Raw genomic sequence first — 26,001 nt, forward strand, 5'->3', positions numbered from 1 at the left:
ACAAGGAGCACACCTGGTCCCTGTGTTTTGGAACTTAGAATCTAATGCGGGGGGGGGGGGGAGAATAACTAAAACAAGCAAATAATGAAATAATTAAATACCGTTTGAACTCTTGGATGACAACCAATACTCCCCCTAGATTAATTCAGTCTCGGAGCAGAGTTAGTTCCACAGAGCAATGCAGAAGATTAAACTGTAAACTATTATAGCAACTGGGTACTGGACATTTTCGGGACATTAATAGCGCCTAGAGATGTTAATTTTTACAAACACACCAAGGCATGACCGTAGCCATCCACGAGTTTCCACAGCTTCATATGATCGCTAAAGAACGCCCAAGAGAAGCTTAGTGCCCAACCACGAGCCCATAGGATTTTACACATGTGCGGTGATTCATCTGAAAGTAAACTAGGATGTCATGTATTCTCTCAAAGCCAGCATTCAGAACTATTTATCTCAATTTTTCCAGACATCCTTTTTTTTTTTAAGTCTTTCAACAAACTTACTGCATTTAAAGTACCTGCACCTACATAAAAACAATTCTTTCTCCCATCCCCGTTTAAGGATCTATTTTTAATATGGCGGAGGCCGAGCCTGCGCAGTACGAACAAGGAAGGTCAATTCGTTTTCTGGCATAACGTTACATGCCCTTCTTCCGGTGCGGAAGGCTATACCATTCCTTACATAAACGCTGTTTTTGTCTTAATTCACACATATAATTTTCCAAGATAATATGTCTTCATTTAATCCACAAGGAGATTCCTCTGTCTCTAACTATTGTGTAACTGCTGTTTACACCGTCGCGTTCCGGAAGGACCCCCGCCATCCTCGAATGGTCGGTACCAACTTCACCTCCGGTTCTAGGTGTCATGGCTGCCTCGAGAGTCTAGTACCAGTTTGCACCTGCGGTGGGGTGGGTCTGAAGCCCACACCCGGAAACCTAGCGAGGTTGAAGTTGCGTCTTGGTTGTAGGGGCAACAACTTCTCCGAATCCTCTGCGATGGCGGCTTCTGGGAGTGGTATGGCCCAGAAAACGTGGGAATTAGCCAACAACATGCAGGAAGCCCAGAGTATCGATGAAATCTACAAATACGACAAAAAACAGCAGCAAGAAATCCTGGCGGCGAAACCCTGGACTAAGGAGTGAGGAGGTCCCTGGCGAAATGCTGGGGAGGGAAGGGTGGCGGGAGTTTAAGAGACCCAGTAGGGGTGGGAGCTGAAGCGGGGACTGGGCTTGTCTTTTCTTGTGCAGGGAAGAGGAAGAGTAAGCGTCTGAGAATTTTTGCTTTGCCTTTTTATCCGCGCAAGTTGAGCGTAAGTCCCTCCTTTGGGGCTCGCTTGACTCCCCTTTCTGTCTCTTTAACCCGTTTGCCTCGGGAGAATGGAAAAGGAAAACGGCAAGCGGTGATTTGGGCTTTTACTCCTCAACACCCATACCGTCACGTATGCTACACACTCTGCCTTGAATCCTGTGTCGGTATACACTTTGTTGGGACTTGCAGCAGATCTTAGACTGGAGACTGTAGCTGTCTTCAGAAATTGAGCCAGCCCAACGGTCTTTAATTAAAAGCCATCGTTTAGATCTGTAATTGTTTTTCGATTGCTGGTAATTATTTTAGAAACACCGCGAGGTTCTACTTAGTCTCCCAAAATGTTAGCAAGTTCACATAAGCTACAAATTAAATCAATAGAGTTCTTTGCCATTTAGCAAAACAGCTGTGTCCCTGAGAGTGATGACAGATCGAGGATTCTTTCCCACAGCATTTATCCTTTCCTGAGAGCAGATATTGTTAGAGATAGAGTTAAAAGAGCACCGTCTCTAACAGAGAGATAGATGGGAAAGCGGTGGTCAACAACAAAAACCATGCTTCATCTGTCCCACAAGGCAAGCTTTAATTGTCATTATTCAGATTCAGCAATGTTTATTGAGTACTTACTAAGGACTGAGCACTGAGTTGGTTTGCCTCGCCTGCTCTTTCTATAGCAGGCTGTGCATTTTAGGTTGATAGAGCCTATTAAATATTTGGAAACTATTAGCCTCGCTGTGTGATTGTATCTCTAGTTATATACAACCTAGCTGTCTTGAGCCACATCAGTGAGACCAAAATGTAATTTTATTCAACAGTAGTTTAGTCACAACCACAGATGAAAAACTTAAACAGTGATCATAGCAGAACTAAAGATAAGGCTACATTTTCCATTTTGAGGCTGATACCACAGAAAGAAGCCACAGCCCTCAACAGACTTCTTTGAGAGTTCTGTAAAAGATAGGTTGATAATGCTAACAACAGCTAGCATTTAAAAAGTTTTAGTATGTGTCAGGCACTAGGCTAAGTACCTTATATACATTATTTCATTTACTTCATTTCCTCCTAGCAACAGCCCTGTGAAATATCCCTATTTATAGATAAGGAAACAGGCACAGAATTAAGTGAATGTCTCAAGGTCACAGCTAGGACATGGTAGTGCAAGGATGCAAAGGTAGGCAGATGGATGTCAGAGCCCACATTTTTTTGGAGGGGGCACACCCATGGCATACGGAAGTTCCTGGGCTAGGGGTGGAATCAGAGCTACAGCTGCCATTCTACACCATAGCCTCAGCAACACCAGATCTGAGCCACATCTTCGATCACACCTACTGTGGTGATCATTCCACAGTATATGTAGTACATCATGGCAATGCCAGATCCTTAACCCACTGGGCGAGGCCAAAAATCGAACCCACATCCTCATGGATATTAGTCAAGTTTGTTACCACTGAGCTGCAATAGGAACTCCAGAGCCCACATTCTTAACTGTTAGGCCAAAACGTTAGGGCCTGAGAATAATGAGGTAAATCCATCCAACCAGTCAGAAACCAAAATTTGGCACAACCTTGTAAATCAACTCTAAATTTAAAAAGATTTGGTGATACCAAAATTAATGGAGAAAAAGTCTACTGAAGTGGTCATGTAAGAATAGCATATTAAAAAACTTTTTCAGAAGTTCTCTGGTGGCTCAGCAGATTAAGGATCCAGCATTGTCACTGCTGTGCCTTGGGTTCAATCCCTGGCCCAGAAACATCTGCATACTATGGGTGTGGCCAAAATAAATGCCCACTATTTCATAGTGTTCCCTTTCCCCAGTGGGAAATACCTTGCAAGGTTATGATGTGTTTCCATCTCCCTTTTCTACTTCCTCCTTCTTTCCATTCTACACTCTTCCTCCCCATTCTATCAGTGTTAATTCCCTCAATGCTTGTTAATCTCCACAAAAACTGTCTTGAAATTCTACTTTATGTAAGAAAGTTAATTACACCATGCTTTTGTTTTGTAGTCACCATTACTTTAAGTACTGCAAAATCTCAGCATTGGCTCTGCTGAAAATGGTGATGCATGCCAGATCAGGAGGCAACTTGGAAGTGATGGGCTTGATGCTGGGAAAGGTGGATGGTGAAACCATGATCATTATGGACAGTTTTGCTTTGCCTGTAGAGGGCACTGAAACCCGAGTAAATGCTCAGGCTGCTGCATATGAGTACATGGCTGCATACATAGAAAATGCCAAACAGGTAAAAATATTGTTCCTTAAAATTTGGTAACTGCAAGTTAAGAGTCTCATGGTGACTTTTTGAGTTTCTAAACTTGAAACTATTCTCTTTACATAAAAATTTATATTTTAAGTTATTCTCATCTATATATAAGATTAGCATGATTTTTTTAAATAAATTCTCATTCAAGAGAGTAAATCATCAAAGTTCTCATCATAAGAAAAAAAATGTGAAAAAAAAAATTTTAAAGGAGTTCCCATTGTGGCACAGTGGTTAACCAATTCAACTAGGAACCTTGAGGTTGGGGGTTTGGTCCCTGGCCTTGCTCAGTGGGTTAAGGATCCAGCATTGCCGTGAGCTGTGGTGTAGGTTGCAGACACGGCTTGGATCCCACGTTGCTGTGGCTGTGGCATAGGCCGGCAGCTACAGCTCCGATTAGACCCCTAGCCTGGGAACCTCCATATGCCTCCGGAGCGGCCCAAGAAATGGTAAAAGAAAAAAGAAAAAAAATGTGTAACTATGTATGGTGATAGATGTTAACTACATTTACTGTGGTGATCATTCTACAGTATATACATATATTGACTCATGTTATACATCTGAACTACTATCTAAATTATATCTCAATTTTAAAAAATTTTAATTCTCACATACATTATGTGTGTGCATTTAAAACCAAAAGTTTGGTGACAACCTAAATGTACTTAAATATCAAACTGATTAAATAAATTATGTTCTGGAGTTCCCGTCGTGGCGCAGTGGTTAACGAATCCGACTAGGAACCATGAGGTTGCGGGTTCGGTCCCTGCCCTTGCTCAGTGGGTTAACGATCCGGCGTTGCCGTGAGCTGTGGTGTAGGTTGCAGACGCGGCTCGGATCCTGCGTTGCTGTGGCTCTGGTGTAGGCCGGTGGCCACGGCTCCGATTGGACCCCTAGCCTGGGAACCTCCATATGCCGCGGGAGCGGCCCAAGAAATAGCAACAACAACAACAACAAAAGACAAAAAGACAAAAGACAAATAAATTATGTTCTATCTATACAATGAACTGCTGGCCAACCTTAAAAAAAAAAATTTAAAAATAGTTACCAGGAGTTCCTGGGTGCCATAGCAGTTATGGAGCCGGCATCATCACTGCTATGACTTGAGTCTGATTTCTAGCCTGAGAACTTCTGCATGCCACAAGCACAGTCAAAAAAGAAAAATTACTTGTGTATCTAATCTATATGAAACAAACCCCAGTATATTTTGTTGGGTGAAAAAGCGAAGTGTAGAACACTGTATGTGGTATGCCATTGTGTGTGTTTTTATTACTCTACATATATGCAAAGAATATATATTCTGTATGCACAGAATAGGTCTGTAAGATAGGTATGTAAGCTGCTGCCTATAGTGGGAACATCTGGGCTAGTTAAGGAAAAGGAGGTGGGAAGGAAACTGAATAACCTTATTGTACATGTCTCTTATTAACTGTGTGCCTTGGGCATGTATTATCTAAAAAACCTGTTATTTTACTATCAGGCTATGTAAATAGGCAAATCATGAGCTTCTCTATGATTAAATAGGCACCTCAAGCTCCTTTGCTCTCCATTTGTTAGGTTGGCCGCCTTGAAAATGCAATTGGCTGGTATCATAGCCACCCTGGCTATGGCTGCTGGCTTTCTGGGATTGATGTTAGTACTCAGATGCTCAATCAGCAGTTCCAAGAACCATTCGTAGCAGTGGTAGTAAGTATTTTTACAACCAGTTTTAATTGATTTTCATGAAGCTGTCCTAAAGCAGGTGTACAGAGAAATAAAAACAGTGTGGTAAAGAGCAAGGCTCTGGTGTTAGTCTGCCTAGGTTTAAATCTGAATTCCACCTCTTTGAAGCTGGGACATTGAACAAGTTACTTAACCTCTCCGTGTCTCTTCCCTCACTCTTTAAGATGAGGGTGTTCACAGCACCCTCATGTCTCAGTTCCCTGTACATAATTGGCATTCTGACTGACTGAATTGATTAAATCAGGAATTGCTAGGCAGCTCTTGCTGTGCTCAGAGTGTTTTAGATGCAATCCAGGTTACTATGAAGAAGGTAGAAATTGTTCATCTATTAAAAGAAAAAAACTTTTGAAAAATAGGTGAGCAAAGCTTTAGTTAATGCTCTTAAACAGTATAACTATAAGACCTAATATATATAATGTAGACCTAATTTCTACATTAACTATGAGATTTCTATATTAATCACTTTATTGAACTTCTATGGTTTTTTAATTTGTTTATTTTTTCCCTATTATTGGTTATTTTCATTTGTGTCTGTGTGCATACACATATAGTGTTTTATGCACATATGTATGTCTTGGCTTACAGTGTTTAAAACAAATGGAAGTATACAGTGATTTTATAATCAGCAGATATTAAATATATCTTTCTTATAGATTGACCCAACAAGAACAATATCTGCAGGGAAAGTGAATCTTGGAGCCTTTAGGACATACCCAAAGGTAATTTTAAAAATTATACTCTGGGAGTTCCTGTTGTGGGTCACCCTAGTTACACATCCGACTAGTATCCATGAGGACGCAGGTCCAATCCCTGGCCTCTCTCAATAGGTTAAGGATCTGGCGTTGCTGTGAGCTGTGGTGTAGGTCACAGGCACAGCTCGGATCCCAGGTTGCTGTGGCTGTGATGTAGGCCGGCAACTGGAGCTCCAATTCAACCTCCAGCCTGAGAACTTCATATGCCGCAGATGTGACCCTAAAAAAAATTTATAATCCAGAAGTTTCCTCCTGGAGCAGTGGGTTAAGGATCCAGCATTGTCATTGCAGCAGCTAGGGTTGCTATGGTGCAGGTTAAATCCCTGGCCAAGGAACTTCCACATGCCATGGGTATGGCAAAAAAAAAAAGAAAATTATAATCCCTGTAATTTTTAAAATTTATAATATTTATTTTTTAAAATGCATTATGGTTAGTATCTCATTTTGTCCTAAAACAATTTAAAAATACTTATAAAATAGCAGTCAAACTACCACATGTTGTTCTTAGTAAAAGACAGTACATTTGTGCTGCATATTGTTAATTTTACTTGAAAAGCAGACTTCCTTTGTTAGTAGTATTTGTATGCCCATGGCATTCTGATAGGTACTAGAGAAACAAGTTAAATCTATCTGCCTCCTTCCCTGTAATCTGAAATAGATATAAGCACAAGTGTACATCACCTAGGGACAAGAAAAATGAATCTTTTTTTTTTTTTGTCGTTTTGCCTTTTCTAGGGCCACACCTGCGGCATATGGAGGTTCCCAGGCTAGGGGTCCAATCGGAGCTATAGCTGCTGGCCAGAGCCAGAGCCACAGCAAGGAGGGATCCGAGCTGTGTCTGCAACCTACACCACAGCTCACAGCAACACCGGATCCTTAAGCCACTGAGCAAGGCCAGGGATCGAACCTGCAACCTCATGGTTCCTAGTCAGATTCGTTAGCCACTGAGCAACAATGGGAACTCCAAGAAAAATGAATCTTTAAGCCAAATTCCAACCTTCAGCTACCAAATGGAGTTGAGGGTGTGTATAAGCAATGTACTTTTTTTTGTTAGAATGTTTATGATCAGTATTTGGATTCCAAAATTAATGTTTCTATAGAGAGATGCATAGAAAACATGTTTTCCTGTTTTATTTTGTTTAAATCTTCTATTTATTTTTTTAGGGCTACAAACCTCCTGATGAAGGACCCTCTGAGTACCAGACTATCCCACTTAACAAAATAGAAGACTTTGGTGTACACTGCAAACAGTAAGTCATTTTTAAGTGTATCTGATGTTGAAATCATCGTAAGAAACCTTAGGAGTTCCCTGGTAGCCCAGTGAGTTAAGGATCCAGCATTGTCACTGCTGTGGCTTTGGTCACTGCTATGGCTCAGAACTTCTGCATACTAAGGCTGTGCAGGGGTTGGGGGGGGTCATCCAAACCAAGCCTCTGATTTTATAGATGAGAAAAAAGTTTAAAAGTTCAGATGAAATACATATCATAATACCTTTTAAAATGATAGTAAGATATACAGATTTAGGCTGATGTTTGAATTTTTTATTAATAATTGTTTTACTCTAAGGTGTTATTTGCCTTTCACACATCCATAACATTTTATCAGTGTACAAGATACTTGGCCAGTTAATAAAATTACAGTTAAGCAAAGTTACATTCAGAGTCAGCCTGACACTAGCTAGCATTTCTGCAGCCCTTCAGTGTACACAAGGTCCACTTAGCAGAAATTTGCCCTAAATATTTTCACTTCGAAAGTTAAAGAAGCCATACTAAAAACTGCTTAATTGTGTACTCTGTTAAAATAGTGAATTTTATGATATGTAAATTATATCTCAATTTTTTAAATTGGTAAACCAATGAAGCCAGTTTTCTCACCTTCTAAATATATCTTGCCATCTCTTTTATTTTCACCCTGACCCTAGCCACAGCCATCTGGAGCCTAAATCAAAGTATTAGACTTCTAGCTAGTCTTTCTGCCTCTGCCCCTCACTCCACCTCTTAAAGGTCTTTTGTCAACCAGACAGATTCTGTTAAAATATAAGTCACATCATGTTCTCCTTCTCAGAATGACTCCCTATTTTACTAAAAATAAGATCTATAGTGCTTACCATGCACCACACAACCCTATAGAGTCTGGCCCCTACAACCTCTCTGAGATATCTCCTGTCACTGAGCCTTTGCTCTCTCCATTCCAGCTACAGTGGCCTTACTATGGTTTGTCAGATGTAGTAGGCAGGCTCCTGCCTCAAGGCCTTTGCACTTACTAGTCCCTCTGCCTAGAACATTTTTCCTTATTTCCCTGTGACTCACTAATTCAATCAGTGAGTGTCCATTTAAGGGCCACCTTAACAGAGAATATTCATTGGTCATCCTATTCAAAATAGCATCTTCCTGTTACTCAGTGTTACTCTTCCCTGCTTTATTTTTCTTCTTAGCACTTGACACCATCTGACCTCATTTAGTCAAGAGAGTAAAATCAATTCACTGTTGTTCCTTACATTTAAAATAGAGCATAGCAGGGAGTTCCTCCTGTGGCTCAGAGGTTTAAGAACCCAACTAGTATCCATGAGGATGCTGCTTCGGTCCCTGGCCTCCCTCAGTGGATTAAGGATCCAGCATTGCCTCAAGCTATGGTATAGGTCACAGATGCAGCTCTAATCTGATGTTGCTGTGGCTGTGGTGTAGGCCGGCAGCTGTAGCTCCGTTTTGACCCCTAGCACTTCCATATGCTGCAGGTATGGCTGTAAAAAGAAAAAAAAATAAAATAAAATAGAGCATAGCACATAGAAGGGCGGGTACCCCTCCCCCTAAACATTGCCTAAATGATTATTAATGTCCTTTTTCTCCATACCCCCATCCCAACTTCAAAGAATACCTTGCTACTATTGCTCTAACTTTTCTGTGTAGAAACTCCTAGAAAATGGCAGAATTTCTAAAATTGAGTTTTTAAATATATGTGGTATTCAGTCAACCCTAACACACTTCTGGGAAAAAAAGATTGATTTTTCAATTAGAGGTTTGGATTAAATCACTTAAATTTTCCCTACTGAAAGGAATTTAAACCATTCCTGTTTGAGAGAATTGCTCCTAAGCATGGAAACACCTTTGCTCTGATACTTTCATTTTCAGAGTTAACAGTCAATTTTTTTTTCATTTATATTGAGTTGTGGTATCAAAAGCATGTACCTTTCTTTTACCAGAGGCAGCTTTGGAAGCTAACAAAAAAACTGAGGCAGTCTATGCTTTCTGCATCCAAACAAAACTGAATTTCCTTCTCTTCTTAAATATGAGCCTATTAAAGAGGAGTAGCTGCTTTCTAGCTGCCTACATTGCTAATAAAGTTTAGAATTTTGAACCTGAAATAATAGGGTATTCAAAGATACTCTCTTTTTTTGTTTTTTGGTGTGTTTTTTTGGCTGCACCCATAGCATGTAGAAATTGCCAGGCCAGGGATCGAACTCACACTGCAGTTGCACCCTCTGCCAGAGCTTCGACAAAGCTTGATCCTTAATCCCCTGAGCCACATGGGAATTCCCCAAGGATACTCTCTTACTTAAGATCAGTTCCTAAATAAAAACCAAACTTTTTTCATCTGGCAAATAAGTCACTTTATTTTTATTTCAAAATCTTGAAGGAAACAGTGCCAAATTGAAAGAGCAGGGGTTTTATTCAGGCTGGTTATACAGATCCATTTCCTAAATTATTTAACAAAGAGTAATTATTTGGAGTTTATATTGACCTTTCTTTTTTCTTTTCTACCTTAAATTCCAGATCATGATCCAAAGTTTGTTTTAAACATAGAATCTAATGTGGATATTAAATATATTTAACTTTGAAAAGCCTTAGTGAAACATTGTCAGTGTTATACACAACCACATAATTGAAAGAGTCAAATGGTTCTGTAAAATTTATTATAAAATAGTAATTTATCATAAAATAATAATGGTACAATCTTCTGCCATTCCCTGTCCCATCCCCCAGAGGCAGTCACTTAAGATTATTACAGTTATTTCCTTTAAGTATTTACCCCATATCTTCAAACAGCATGCTGATAGTGCTACTTCTTGATTTTCAGTTCGAGGCAGTATCTATTATTGACTTCTCGTACAGAAGATGAGGATTTAGCTCCACGAGTAATTTTGAATAATCTTCTTTTCAACTCTGCTACTGAGATTTGCAACTAATCACTACATATTAGACCAAAAAATTTCATTGCATCAACCTACGGAATTAAAACAGTAATTATATTAAGGTGATCCATAAATTTTAAAACATAAAAGTCTATTCCTGACCCTCAAGTTTGAGTTCCCTTATTTCCCATCCTTTATAAATCTAAGTCATCTGTTGCTGTGACCATCCTCTCATCTCTTTCTTCCTAAAGTGTCAGAAGTACAGCCCCTCCTTTTAAAGCTGTCCTTTTCACTTGAGCCGCTGCCTCCCCTCCCCAAACCTAACCCCCTCAACTCCCAGGGCCTCACTTCTTAAACAGTGTCTTATATGTCTACACTTTGGATATAAAAATAAAGACTGCGAGGTTTGGTAACAGACATAACTTACCATATCCTTTTGCTGCCACTTTCTAACTGTGTGGCTTTGAACAAGGTCTGTACTCTCTAGAGCTATTTCTTTGTAGAATGGGAATAATAAATCCTTCTTTGCATGGTTATAGGGAAGATTAAATGACAATGTATGTAAAGCACCAGAACATAATAGGTGCTCAAGAAATAGACTATTCCACTTGCACATTTTACTGTCTGTGTCCTTTATGTACACATACACATATCTTGATCTTGAAAAGCCCTTTACTTAATTCTGATATCTTTAAATTCTTACTTTTGTTTTTTTATTTCTTCACTCCTGAATTAAATCAATACACATTTTGTTGTACCCATGTGTCTTTATCTTTCATACCACTAACCTGAGTCTGAGCCTTTTTCTCCTCACATCTGCTCACTTTCCTTTTTGTAAGTCAGTGCTCTCTGCCTGATTCCCTCCTTGCTCTCGATACATCCACACTATAGGCCCATGTAAGACTTACTCTAAATCCTACTGTTTCCCTAGGGCTTCTCAGGCAGTTCTTTCCATACTAAGAGTATTCATTATCTCTAACATTTAATTGGTGGGTGGTTAATTTTAAATATGCACTATAGCATCACTTACTGCTTTTCAACATACATCATTACTTTTAACTTCTCATGGATCCATTCCACATTTCTCATAAAAACGGGTAAGCTCCTTAGGTAAAGAAGTCCCTTGTATCTCTTTGTATCCATTGCTGTACAGAATATAGGGAGGTATTTAAATATTTATTACTTTAAAAAAATTTTTTTTAAGTTTTTCAGACATTTAACCCAATTTTCCTTGCTCTCTCTGACTATAAATTAGGCATCTTTGGAAGCAATAGTAATTCTTTTACATGCTTTAAGGACCTACCTTAAAGTTTGCTTTTCCAAAAAGCAGTAGGTCCTACTTAGGGAATTCGAAAGGTAGGAGTGGAGAATCCACATGTTATTTTGGGTATTTTTAAAAGCTTAACAAAAGTTATAGTTGACCCTAGAGAGGTAGTTCAGTTTGTGTGCTATTGACTAGAATTTATGAACTCAATGACATGGATAAACACATGTCATTCAGTAGTTCTGTTTAGTTCTTGCTAACCTCTTAGGAATTTCTGGGCTCTATAGAGGAAAGAAATAAATACAAGAGTGTTTAGTTAATAGAAGATTTGAAGCCATGGCCCTAAAGAGTAAGGAAACTATTTTTAATCTTTTGTTCTATTGGACTAAAAACTAAAATATGACTATTTGGATATAAAGTATAATTCACTTAAATTTGACCTTAACCTCTATATGATGTGGTTGAATTATTGTTTTACTTACCAGATTATTGTGCTTTTTTTTCATAGATACTATGCCTTAGAAGTCTCATATTTTAAGTCTTCTTTGGATCGAAAATTGCTTGAGCTTTTGTGGAATAAATACTGGGTGAATACGCTGAGTTCCTCTAGCTTGCTTACTGTAAGTACTGTGCTTTCAAGGGATGTGACTAAATTTTATCTAATCTATATAAGCTGTTTAACATCTGAAACTCTTTCATGGAAAGGCTATATCTGACTTGGCCAAAACAGTAAGGCTGGGATCAGATTCTTCATGACCAGAGGTAGATTAGGATACTAGGCCAAGTCACAATCTGTGTCATGTACCATTGAGACCAAGTCTAAATGACAAATATAGTGGGCCAGGTGAGGGTGAAATCTGCCTCTGCCTTAAACACCTAACAGAGAAGAATACAGATACTGTTTTGTCTCAGGTTGGACTCTGGTAACAAGTGACAGGAGACCCAACCAAAGCTGTCTTACACAAAAAAGAATCATGTAAACTCCAAAGTCCAGGAGTTGGGCTTACTTCAGGCATAGCCTAAGTCTGCATTCAGACAATATTATGAGGTCTTGGTCTTCCTCTCTTAGCTTTGATTTCAGGTCAGTTGGCTTCAGTTTCAGACTTCATGTGAAAGCAAGATGGCAGCATTAGCTTAGACCTCTCAGCCTCGCAGTTTCATATTCAGAAGATCAAGATACACATACACACATTCATACATACATACATACAGATGCACATTCCCAGGCAAAGCCTCATTATGTCTGAGTTTTGAGGTTACATACCCATCCTTAAAGCTGCTCTAGGCCAAGGTAATGATCACCTTGAGTGGCTAGACCAGGGCACATGCTTTACTGCTGGGCTGGGGTAGAAGAAAGTCTTTCAGGAGCCACGTGGGCTAAGAATGTCCCCAGAAGGAAATCAGAATATCACTACATAAAAGCAGCAGATGTTGAACAACAACAAGAAAGTCAATAAATATTTTCCAATATATCATTAAAATCTAACATTTACAAGAATATTTAACAAACTTCTATCTAGAGCTTAATAAGAAACAGTTCTGTTTTGGTTTTTTTTAAAACTTCATAGAGTACAGTATAGCATAGTGATTAGAACCACAAAACCTGGAATAAGATCAACTCAGTTCAAAAACAACTCTGCTGCTTTACAAACTGTATATGACCTTCAGAATATTATTTAATGTGACTGAGCCTTTCTTATTATCAATGATAAGAGTACCCACATTGTTAAGTACACTGAGAATCATATGAAATACTTTATGTGTAAAGCAGTTCGCAAAGTGCCAGGCATTATAATAAAGCCACAGTAAAATTTTTTTGTTGTTTATTGTATTCATGGGAAGAGACCTCACTTGAGCATATTTACTGCGATTTTAAATACAGTTCTAACACGCTTTCCATTCTTTCTTCTTATCCTCAATGGTCAGAAGTAGCAAACTGGAAGGAAGGAGAGTGACCATAATAGCAAATATTTATTCAGTGCTTTCTATGCACCATGCACTGCTAAATGCCTTATGTGTGTGGTGTTTCCTTAGAGACAGGTATACTGATAGCAGCCAGAGGTGACAGATGATGGCAAAAGGAGGAACTGTAAGGCAGGAGTGATCTGAACTTTTGTATAAAAGCAGACAGCTCTACTTACTCAGCCTATGGCTGTCCCTATATTCCAGCACTGCATATATGAGGACATTAATAATTAAGAAAAGGTTATATTGGTGACTTTTTTGTGGTTTTATATATAGTATATTGCAGCACTTTAAGAAAAAAATACATTTTTTTTCAATTCATGTTTCCCCAGCTAATGCATGTAATCTAAAAGTTACCATAAAAAAGTCATTTTATGATTTATTTCTCTGTGTATTTTGAAATGTAATTGATTCTTTCTTTATTTTAATAGTATAACTATTTCTGCTACCCTACATTTTTTAATAGCTTGCACTAAATCTTCCAGATGTGAGGTAGTCTACAAACCCTAGGATTTTCTCCAAATCTGTGGAGTAGAATGTATTCATGACCTAAATCATTTAGATCCAGAGAAAGTGAATATAATCACACCTTTAAAAAATATCATAAGTTTGTAAAATCATTGGAAAGCTGGTAACATTTTATAGGGCTCCTTGTAATAACTAAGATGACAGCAAATAACTCTTAAAAAATATCTTCTGGTTGAACTATATTTCCTGTACATGGTCTTACAGACTGAGCAAATAGAATAACAAAAAGATATTCCAATAAAATCTTTTTTAAAATATTACAGTTAAATGTGCATATGTAATTATTAAATTTTTTATTTTTAAAATTTATGAAAGTCTATATCATATTTCAGTTTAACAAATGTGGGTATGCATGTGAGTGTGTGTAGCAATACTCTAAAATACAGCTCTGGTTATAGCGATGTGGAGGGATTATAGGTATTTCCTTTTTTCTGTATATTCCTCTACATTTTCCAAATTTTCTATATAACTATTAACTTTATTTATTTATTTATTTATTGTCTTTTTTTTGCCATTTCTTGGGCTGCCCCCGCAGCATATGGAGGTTCCCAGGCTAGGGGTCAAATTGGAGCTGTAGCCACCGGCCTACGCCAGAGCCACAGCAACGCGGGATCCAAGCCACATCTGCAACCTACACTACAGCTCACAGCAATGCCAGATCCTTAACCCCCTGAGCAAGGCCAGGGATCGAATCTGCAACCTCATGGTTCCTAGTCAGATTCGTTAACCACTGAGCCACAACGGGAACTCCAATATAACTATTAACTTTATAATCAGAAAAGCTACAACAAATGTAATTTTTAAAATGCTGATATAAGTACTAATTCTGGAAGTTCAACAAGAAAAAATATAACAAAATTAGCTAACAACCATTAAGCCTTTACCAGGTGCCATGGACAGTCCTAAGAGCTTTATATAATATCACTACAATTTAATCTTCACAATAGCTTTAGGTAGAAATTATCACCTTCCTTCCCCATTTTCACAGGAAGGCTTGAAGGCACAGAAAAGCAAAGGCGCTCTCACAAGGCCTTCCAGTCTGCAGCAGGGCCAGAACCTGGACTCAGACCTGTGTATTTGGAAGCTTCTTATAATAACACATATTAGATTTAAGCAGTCAAAAAGAAAAATTCCAAACTTAGTATTAAAATTATGAAAGGGGAAGAACTCTACATTTGAACTGCATGAGCTTTGGGATCACTTTTTGCAAGTATAATTTGACCTCTTACTTCACTGACTATCTACTTAGATTTCTTTTTTTTTTTTTTTTTTTTTTTTTTTTTTGTCTTTTTTGCCATTTCTTGGGCCACTCCCGGCATATGGAGATTCCCAGGCTAGGGGTCTAATCGGAGCTGTAGCCGCCAGCCTACGCCAGAGCCACAGCAATGCCGGATCTGAGCTGCGTCTGCAACCTACACCACAGCTCAGGGCAACACCAGATCCTTAACCCACTGAGCAAGGCCAGGGATCAAACCCGCAACCTCATGGTTCCTAGTCGGATTCGTTAACCACTGAGCCACAATGGGAATTCCTCTACTTAGATTTCATAGTGGAATTATCTGTAAATGAAAGATTCTATATATAACATGGTTGTTTGGGGGTTTTTTTGTCTTTTGTCCTTTTTAGGGCCGCACCCTCGGCATATGGAGGTTCCCAGGCTAGGGTTCTAATTGGAGCTATAGCCACTGGCCACAGCCACAACCCACAGCCACAGCAACTCCAGATCTGAGCCACATCTGTGACCTACACCACAGCTCACAGCAACGCTGGATCCTTAACCCACTGAGCAAGGCCAGGGATAGAACCCGCAATCTCATGGTTCCTAGTAGGATTCATTTCCACTGCGCCACAACAGGAACTCCAAAAGATCCTATATAGAAGAAAATTTTGTTTTTTTTAATGATAGACTTGTTCTATATATAGACACAATATCATTTTCCCCACAGAATGCAGACTATACCACCGGTCAGGTCTTTGATTTGTCTGAGAAATTAGAACAATCAGAAGCCCAGCTGGGACGAGGGAGTTTTATGTTGGGTTTAGAAACGCATGACAGAAAGTCAGAAGACAAACTTGCCAAAGCTACACGAGACAGGTAAGAGCAAATCTATTCCTCACTCTTTTCTTTCAATATTCAAATTCCTTATGGCTCAACTTACTTATAACTTAGAATGGTACTTGAATATTAACTTCTTTGGGCCTTTAAGAGTTGTCAAAAGCAGGTTTCAGCTGAAATTCTTAAGACGGTAACTAAGAACATCAGAGTCTAAAAGGTCTAGGTAGTGTATGAAAAATTCCCAGTTACCTTTTCTAAGTTCAGCTAGAAACTGTAAGAACGAAAACTAGTCCATTGCTGGACCTTTAAAAAACAAAAACTTGCAAAAGGATGCCCTAACCTGTTCTAACCTTATCATCTAAAGGATTAAATTAGAATTTCTTAAATTTAAAGTTTAACCCCATAAATATCTGATAAATGATTGTATCTCTCTTAATTTTATGTAATAATTCTTTATACAGTATTTTAGTATCCCAAATTTTACTACCAAGAATTTGTTATGAACTTGGGATAGGTTCTCTAATAACATAGGAAATAATTACATGGTGGTCCTTCAGATGCATACAGGATTGGAAAGACTACCAAAAAGCATTTACTTTCACAAAATTTTGAATTGTAATGTGATAGTTAGGAATAGAGAGGGAGGGAAAACTGTGTTGACATCTATATAAACCAATACCTTGGTATCCATTTTTTAAAAACCTGTACCAGTTGGTAAGAAAGAAAAGAGAGAAGGGAGGGCAAAGTGTATTAGAAGTAGATGCCATCTTGGGTTACAATGATCTCATTCCTTTCTTCTCCATGGGTTTTTTAAAGGTATAGAACTAGTAGCCTGGATAAAAATTACATTTTTCTTTGACATGAGATCTTACTTTTGATACTTGATCTTAGTATGTCATTGTGCTCATCTATCTTTATATGTCTCTGATTTACAATTTCATCTGCATTTAAATCTAAATTTCTTATGAAGCAAAAATTTCACTGTGGGAATGTCTCAATTATATAAGAAAAGTAGTAAGAACAAAATTTAAAATAATTTTTAAAAACGATTTTTAAAAAATAGGGAATTTTCAGAGCTCACTTGTGGCTCACTGCGTTAACTATCTGGCATTGTCAGTGCAGCAGCTCAGGTCACTACTGTGGTGCAGGTTCAATCCCTGGCCCAGGAACTTCCACATATCATGGGTGTGGCCAAAAAAAAAAAAATTAGAGAATTTTGCTTTTAGGAGTAACTTTATAAGAATTGCATCTCTTCTGAATATTGGTAGTGTTTTATCATTTTCTTAATCAATTCTAAAATACAAGTCCTTCACTCACTGACCTAACTTTGGCTTTGAATTGTTCAAAGGATGTTTGTGATTATTTCAGGGAGAAAAAGCATAAGATTCTTTAAAATCTTTTTTTTTTTTTTTTATGTCTTTTTTGCCATTTCTTGGGCCGCTCCCAAGGCATATGGAGGTTCCCAGACCAGGGGTCGAATTGGAGCTGCAGCCACTGGCCCACACTGGAGCCACAGCAACGCGGGATCCGAGCCATGTCTGCAACCTACACCACAGCGTTGCCAGATCCCCAACCCACTGAGTAAGGCCAGGGATCGAACCCACAACCTCATGGTTCCTGGTTGGACCCATTAACTACTGAGCCATGATGGAAACTCCTAAAATCATTTTTAAAAATTATTCTAAGTAATGAACAAAAAAGAATGGAAGATTTTAATGTAATATTGGAATCAGTCTATAATTCTCAATTATAAAAAACTTCAGTAACCTGAAACAGAATTTTCCCTAACCTTCTGACAAGTAACAAAATTAACTTCTATGATTTATATCAAATTTTACATTGTCATTCTCTTGGAAAGGTGTTAGTAAGTAATGAAATGGTCAAAAAACATGCAGGAGGCTAAAATTCACTATAGTAAACAATAAAGAATAAGCTGTAAATTGGTATGGTTTGGTATATGTGAATAGAACCAAAAATCATTATTGTGGGTATAAGGATAGATGTGGGGGTGGGGGAACTTGCATGTTTGAAACAGTTTTTAATTATCGTGACATTATGTGATGTATTTTTTCTTTCCAGCTGTAAAACTACCATAGAAGCTATCCATGGATTGATGTCTCAGGTTATTAAGGATAAACTATTTAATCAAATTAACATCTCTTAAACAATCACAAAATAGTACTTTTGCCAGTATGAGAAAAATACGCAAGTAACAATTTAAAACCAGTTACCAAAAATACGATTAGAAGAATAAGGTGCTCTGAAGTGTCCTGAATATTAACATCCTATAATAAAATTCTTTAAATGAAATTGTTCTTTGATTGTTTTCTGGGAGGGGATACATTATTTTACTAGTATCCTTTAATGTTCTTTTTTTCTTTTTTTCTTTTTTTCTTTTTTTTTTTTTGTCTTTTTGCTATTTCTTTGGGCCGCTCCCGCGGCATATGGAGGTTCCAGGCTAGGGGTCTAATCAGAGCTGTAGCCACCAGCCTACACCAGAGCCACAGCAACACGGGATCCGAGCCGCGTCTGCAACCTACACCACAGCTCACGGCAACGCCGGATCGTCAACCCACTGAGCAAGGGCAGGGACCGAACCCGCAACCTCATGGTTCCTAGGCGGATTCATTAACCACTGCGCCACGACGGGAACTCCCTTTAATGTTCTTAAATACAAAAAAAAAAAAATATTTATTAGAGCTTTCCTATTTTTTAAAGAGCCTTGCCTATCTAAATTAGTCAAAAGATTTCAGCATTTCACCTAACATACTGACTGTCGGAGCCACTTTTCAATTTACCAAAGACCACCTCTTTGTTAAATCTAATGAAAAATCTTTAGGCTTGGTTTTCCTCGACTTCTGGGCCACATGTGAAGTCACTCATACATTACTTCTTAAAGTTTTCTTCTCTGCTCTTGTGGTCTCTTATTCTAACCATTTTATATTTGATGGGAGCTAAAGAGTTTTAAACAACAGAAATGTACCAGTCTGATGTTTCTAAGAACATTTTATTAAGAAAGTTGTAGACCAGGGCTAGATGAGATGATTTGTGGAAATAAGAATTAGATGCCTTCTTTTGACAGTCTGTTTGTAAAAAATAAAATTTACTGAAACGTTTTTATGTTCCTATGAAACATTAACTAAGTCACACCATAAATTATTCTCCTGAAGATCAAATAATTTATTTGAGAAAGTCTAACACAGGTATCTAGTCAATCAAATGTTCACCAAGCATTTTTACTGAACTAGGCCATTTTGTTCTCTGGAGATTTTTTTTTTTTTTTTGATTGTTACTTTTTTTTGTTTTATTATTTTCCCACTGTACAGCAAGGGGATCAAGTTATCCTTACATGTATACATTACAATTACATTTTTTTTCTCCACCCTTTGTTCTGTTGCAACATGAGAATCTAGACAAAGTTCTCAATGCTATTCAGCAGGATCGCCTTGTAAATCTATTCTAAATTGTGTCTGATAAGCCCAAGCTCCCGATCCCTCCCATCAGGCAGCCACAAGTCTTTTCTCCAAGTCCATGATTTTCTTTTCTGAGGAGATGTTCATTTGTGCTGGATATTAGATTTCTGGAGATTTTCTGAACAAGGTAGAATGGCAACATTCCTCACAGAACTTACAACAGAGGCTAAAGCTAACTTAAGATGAACCTAAGAATACTGCTATGAAGGGAGAAATAAAGTGTGCTGGGAAACTCTCAGGAGGAACACTTACCACATAGAGGAGTTAACCAGGTAGGCTTCCTGTAGGAAGCGACCTGACATTAAGCTGAAATTTGATAGATTGGAGGACTAGCCAGAAAAAAAATAACAGGTTATGTTTTTATAAGCAAAGAAGATAGCAATGTGAGGAAGGCCAGGGGCAGAGAGCAGGAACCCAGAACCTTCAAAAATTGAGATTTGGAGTTCCCGTCGTGGCACAGTGGTTAACAAGTCCGACTAGGAACCATGAGGTTGCGGGTTTGGTCCCTGCCCTTGCTCAGTGGGTTAAGGATCCGGCGTTGCCGTAAGCTGTGGTGTAGGTTGCAGACGCGGCTCGGATCCCATGTTGCTGTGGCTCTGGTGTAGGCCGGTAGCTACAGCTCCTACTGGACCCCTAGCCTGGGAATCTCCATATGCCACGGGAGCGGCCCAAGAAATAGCAAAAAGACCGAAAAAAAAAAAAATTGAGATTCGGTTAGATCTGAGAGTGTCGAATAGTTTGTATGGAGTAACAGAGATGACTTCAGTCAGTAAGATGAGCATAGATCCTGCAGGGGCCTTTTGGATTTTATCCTAACAGCAATAGGGAGCTAAAGAGTTTTAAACAGGAATGTACTAGTCAGTTTCCAAGAGCACTCAAGAAAGTTGTGGGCTGGATCAGATTAGATGAGATGAATTTGTGGAAATAAGAGGGCCCAAGACAAATCATGGCATACATCAAATTTTAAATGGTCAGAGGAAGAGGAGACCATGAGAGCAGAGAAGTAAGAAAACTTTAAGAAGTAATTTATAAGTGACTTCACATAAGGCGCAAGGTCAAGGAACACAAAGCCTAAAAGTTTTTCATTTAGATTTAGCAAAGAGGTGGTCTTTAGTAAGATGAGGAAGCCAATTATTACTAGCATCCAAATACTTTCTCAGACAGTTGATGACATAATAGCATTTTTGGTCTCATTTGATAATCCTTTAAATAAAGGCACCCCAATTTGAGATAGCATGACCTAGCCTCCATTTTTAGGCACTTAAAAAAAAAAAAACCATGGGAGTTCCCGTTGTGGTGCAGTTGTTAACGAATCCAACTAGGAATCACGAGGTTGCGGGTTCTATCCCTGGCCTTTCTCAGTAGGTTAAGGATCTGGCGTTGCCGTGAGCTGTGGTGTAGGTTGCAGATGTGGCTTGGATCCCGCATTGCTGTGGCTCTGGTGTAGGCCAGTGGCAACAGCTCCGATTCGACACCAAGTCTGGGAACCTCCATATGCTGCGGGAGTGGTCCTAGAAAAGGCAAAAAGACAAAAACAAAAAACAAAACCATGACTGCCCCCAATGATCGGCTAAAATCTGTGTTTAGTGCACAGTCTTCAGAATACCAATTGAGCCATTCAGTTAGGAACAGTGACAGAGTCATTGAGGATTCTCTGACATGAAAGAGTAAGGAATCCTTGAAGCCATCTTGGAAACATCCTAGCAGTTTTCACTCCAACACCTGAACACTGTTATCCACATGTAATTTGACCTTGGTGATCTAATCAACTAAGACATCATGGTGAGATAGAAAATATGCATGCCATGGTGCCTTGGTTGCAAGTAACAACAAAATCCCCCCCAAAACAGTTGCTTAAACAATAAAAGGAATTTGTTGGCTCACCTAAACTACAGAGTCCAAAATCATATTTGGATTAGGCTTTCTATAATGTCTCAGCTCTGCCCTCCACATGTTGACCTAAATAAATCTCAAGCTGGACTCTTCCAAAGCGGCTGTACACCACAGCATCCAGTCAGGGGGAAAAAGCTGCTCATGGTTGTCAAAATAAGGTTCTGACTTCACTGTGATTGGTCTAACTTTGGTCATGAGCCTGCACCTGGGGAGCTGAAATGGGGTTAGTGATACCCAAACTGCATGACCACCACAAACTGAGGCTAAATGGACACTACAGAGACAACCCACAGTGTCCCATCTGCTCAACAGTCTAGCCCAGGCAGAAATAACCCCCGAAGAGAGCATTTTATTATAAATATACTTTATTAAAATATACTCTTATTATAAATAAAATATACTTTATGATAAATTATACTTCATTAAAAATAAGACCCTTTATAAATATTTCCAAAGGCATATAATTAAGTTTTAATGTATTGTCATGATCACTTTTGGTATAAATCTTCCAATTCACAATATTGACATTTTAGGAAATCAAGGTTGAATTTGCAGCCATCATCATTCAGAAACTAAGTCATGAATTGGCATTGCCTTTTTCTGCAAAGTATTATCTTATAGCCATGAGCTACTCAGGAGCTGAAAAGGCCATTTTCTAAGTGAAGTCTGGTTTTTGTACAGCTTCAAATTTTTTCAGAGATAATGTCTCAAGCTCTTTTGGCAATGATATACAGGAAATGCCAATCATCATCAAAAATTTAGTCCCAATGTCCAAGTAATAAAACTTGGACAGAAGCAAGGCTGGAGCAGATATGGAGAGAGAAGTCAATGGATATGGAATGAGGATTAGGACCAGTTACATCAAGCTCCCAGAGTCAAGAGTATTCCAAATTTTCCAGGTTGTTTTAATATCTCGGGGTCCTAGTTCCAAACAATTCAACATTAACTTCTATATATATAGAAGTTGAGGATGTATGCATTTAGTATCATTTTTAGGTTACACTGTCTAGTTACATGAGTACTTCATCCTACACATTTTATTTATTGATAACAGTAAGACACCACACAAGTTGTTATTTTGAAATCAGCAGTACTGCCGGGAACGAAAAGCCAAAAGGGGTGAGAAACTATTTGCGTTCCATTGTTTCTGAATTTAGAAAATTGGTTCTGAGACCAAACATCACATGCTCCATTTGAGGAATCAAGTCTGAAGATTGTTGTCATAAATTAGTATGACTACTTGGTATTCAGGTTTTTGAAAAAAATCACTGCATTGCACAATAGAATAATAAACTGCCCTATAGTGCAGCCACTTGAAAATAAACACAGAAGAGCAGGAGCATATGTAACTTTACAAAGAATCAGGAGAACTGTTTGGGAATTGGAGTGCTACATATTGCAGAGGTTCAGAGTTTCCAAAAACTGCTCTGTGAGTGATGAGGTACAGATGCCTAAGTCAAGCATGCAGAGAAGAGTTCATTTATATTGCTAAGTCTGCACTGTATCCACATGTAGCTGACTAAACTGGACTGAACACAGACTGTTTCTAAGGTTTCTTTCTATATCTCTGGATTGTTTTAACTACAAACTCCAGAAGACACATACATGGGTAAGCAATGTGGTTTTTTGAAGACAGAAAAATACACTACACGGAATGATGGCTTTTAGTGTTGCTCATCGGTATGATATAAAATAAGTAAAAGTTGATTATGTTCGTAATGGAAAAAATCATTAAGAAAAAAGTTGAGTATATTCAAATTATGATGGGGTAATTATTTCAGTCACTATTCAATAATTAATATGTCTATGTCATTGCATTCAGAAAACTCAAAATCTAATTGTATGTTCTCTCAGTTTAGTCTATTTTCAATACAGGTTTTAGCAGCAAATAAACTTAGCAAATAAATACCTTCTTGGGGCCAAATGCTAGTAGAGGGTCTTCAAGTGATTTGTTCTAAGGTAGTATAAATCTCTAAAAATTTCTAAACTTTTTATCCAACTATTACTGGAAGAAATACCATTTATCTTTATAAAGTTATTACCTACTTATTTTAGAGAGCTAGTAACATGAAACTCAGGTTAACTGTGACCAGATTGGTATATTTAAACTTTTAAGCTCAGAAAACAGAACATTACAAAAATAAAATAAGGAACTCTGTCATTTCAGGTCAAATTTGGGCGGAAACAGCTAAAATCATAGCTTGATAACTAACACCAATGATTAATTGCTTTTTCAACATGTGCATTATCTTAGTGCCAAAAATTATGGAACAATTGCCTAACAAATTGGAGAGTCCCTGATGTCAGTACTCATATTTTCCTTGGATTATACTAAGCAATTATGCTAAACTTTCTAATGACTGAGTAAAATGGTATTGTGCCTTGGGGCACATTTTGATGAACTACAGTTGTACTTTTTATAACCTAAGAGGCATATGCATAAAGAAATATATTGTCAAGAATAGAGCTCTGTGACCTTTAAGTTAGGTTTCAGAGGATTATAAATATCATATAACTATGAATATGTTAACTGTTACAAAGCATAACTTTAAACTACTTACCTTCCTGAAATTTTAGTTTATATAAGCTCATCTGCAAATTCATGTTTTATTTAAATGATGCACTTTTGTTCCTAGAATTTTCAACTTTATTCTCTATGATCTATTTATTATTCGAATAAATTTCAATTTATTATTTTGTATTATGAATGATACTAAATAAGTCCTTTAAAATATGTATGTGTTTAGCTTTGTTTTCTTCCACTATTACGAAATCATTCTATCATTTCTTACATGTGTTTAAAGCATATTTGAGGCTATTAAGATTCTGGGCTTACATAAAGTAACATAAATTAGACAAAATAAAAAATAATTCATGATCTTACTCATGAGGCCACACCATTTTGAATAATTACAACCATCTGAAAAGTTCTGTATACCCTTAGAGAAATTAATTTGATAGGCCACTGATGTGAGAATTATATATGAACACCATCTTTTAGGGGATATTTTCAACTTCTAACTAGTCTTAATATTTAAGGTAAACCACTACATTATTTAAAATTAAGGAACTAACTGTTAAAATGGTAATTCATTTAGATAGAAATCAATATTTTTTATTATCCCAAGATCTAAAAACAGTTTGTTAACAAATGCTTTACTGTGGAAAACAGTATGGAGATGTCTTAAAAAACTGAAAACAGAACTATCATATGAAACAGCAATTCCACTCCTGTGTATATATCTAAAAAAACCCAAAAACACTACTTCAAAAACACACGCCAATGTTCATAGTGGCATTATTTATAATTGATAAGATATGGAAGCAATTTATATGTCCATCAACAGATGAATGCATAAAGATGTGATATATCTATAGGTGTGTGTATATATAAGTATATAGAATACACACACACACACACACATACACACACACAATGGAATACTACTCAGCCATAAAAGAATTTAATTTTTCCATTTGCAAAGCAGGGATGGACTTGGAGGATATTATGCTAAGTGAAATAGGTCAGGCAGAGAAAGACAAATACTGTATGATATCACCTATACGTGGAATATAAAAAATACAACAAACTAGTAAATAAAATGAAAAGTAGCAGACCCACAGATACAGAGAGCAAGCTAGTGGTTACCAGTGAGGAAAGGGAAGGGGGAAGCGTAACTAGGTGTAGGATTAAGAGGTACAAACTATTATGTATAAAATAAACTACAGGATATATTGTACAACACAGGGAATGTAGCCAGTAATTTATAATAACTATAAGTGGAGTATGACATTTAAAATTAGTGAATCACTATACTGCATACCTATAACTTATATAATATTGAATGTACATCAACTGCAACTCAATTTAAAAAGTGCTTTACCTATTTCAATAAGGAGTAAAACTGAAACAAAAGTTACATTAAATATGAGATTAGGGAGCACAAGTAGAAATTATATTTTCTAATTCTCAGGCTCCTACTCCCAGATTTCTAAGAGTATCTTTAACAATACTATATTTATTGGAGTTCCCGTCATGGCGCAGTGGTTAACGAATCCAACTAGGAACCATGAGGTTGCAGGTTCAATCCCTGCCCTTGCTCAGTGGGTTAACGATCCAGCGTTGCCATGAGCTGTGGTGTAGGTTGCAGACGAGGCTCGGATCCCGCATTGCTGTGGCTCTGGTGTAGGCTGGCGGCTACAGCTCTGATTATACCCCTAGCCTGGGAACCTCCATATGCCGCGGGAGCGGCCCAAGAAATAGCAAAAAGACCTAATAATAATAATAATAATAATACTATATTTATCATGTTAATATCTGACTATAAGAAAATTACATTTCAACCAAGGCTTTTTTTTCTTTGTGGGCCGCCCCTCACCATATGGAGCTCCCAAGCCAAGGAGCCGAGCTGCAGCTGCGACCTATACCACAGCTGTGGCAATGCCAGAACTGTACCAGGCCAGGGACTGAACTTGCAACTCAGGGCTCCAGAAAAAACGCCGATCCCATTGTGCCACAGTGGGAATGCCTCAACCAAAATTTTGAATTTCAACTTGTAATAAGTGACAGCTGTTCTTTCTTCAAACTCTAAATATAATAAAGTTAGCTTTTCCCACTAATAAAATTTGTATTCTGCCTTATGAGCTAAAT

General features: G+C 37.9%; 1 protein-coding gene across 5 annotated transcripts; it reads left to right on the forward strand.

Annotated features, from left to right (window-relative positions):
• The first annotated feature begins 634 nt into the window (after positions 1-634).
• On the forward strand, positions 635-18,294 carry COPS5 (COP9 signalosome subunit 5). Of its 5 annotated transcripts, none has more exons than XR_014842708.1 (8): positions 635-1,143; positions 3,316-3,550; positions 5,126-5,254; positions 5,944-6,009; positions 7,207-7,292; positions 11,944-15,261; positions 15,586-16,023; positions 18,064-18,294. XR_014842708.1 is itself a non-coding variant. In XM_085020152.1 (8 exons), exons 2-8 carry the CDS (start codon positions 3,365-3,367, stop codon positions 18,146-18,148), a joined length of 813 nt encoding a protein of 270 aa, XP_084876278.1. In that variant the 5' UTR covers positions 863-1,151; positions 3,316-3,364; the 3' UTR covers positions 18,149-18,294.
• The last annotated feature ends 7,707 nt before the right edge of the window (positions 18,295-26,001 follow it).

This window comes from Sus scrofa, chromosome 4 (genome assembly GCF_054392235.1).
Source record: "Sus scrofa isolate SSC_HxYL_T2T_F1_AM1 chromosome 4, Sscrofa_HxYL_maternal_Yorkshire_Landrace_v2.0, whole genome shotgun sequence".
Classification (NCBI taxonomy): Eukaryota; Metazoa; Chordata; class Mammalia; order Artiodactyla; family Suidae; genus Sus; species Sus scrofa.

Excerpts from the sequence above, each read along its gene's own strand:
- COPS5 (XM_005663034.3), top strand. The coding sequence starts at position 734 with ATGTCTTCATTTAATCCACAAGGAGATTCCTCTGTCTCTAACTATTGT. Across the intron at positions 3,551-7,206 it reads ACATAGAAAATGCCAAACAG|GGCTACAAACCTCCTGATGA; the intron begins GTAAAAATATTG and ends TTATTTTTTTAG. Across the intron at positions 7,293-11,943 it reads TTTGGTGTACACTGCAAACA|ATACTATGCCTTAGAAGTCT; the intron begins GTAAGTCATTTT and ends TTTTTTTCATAG.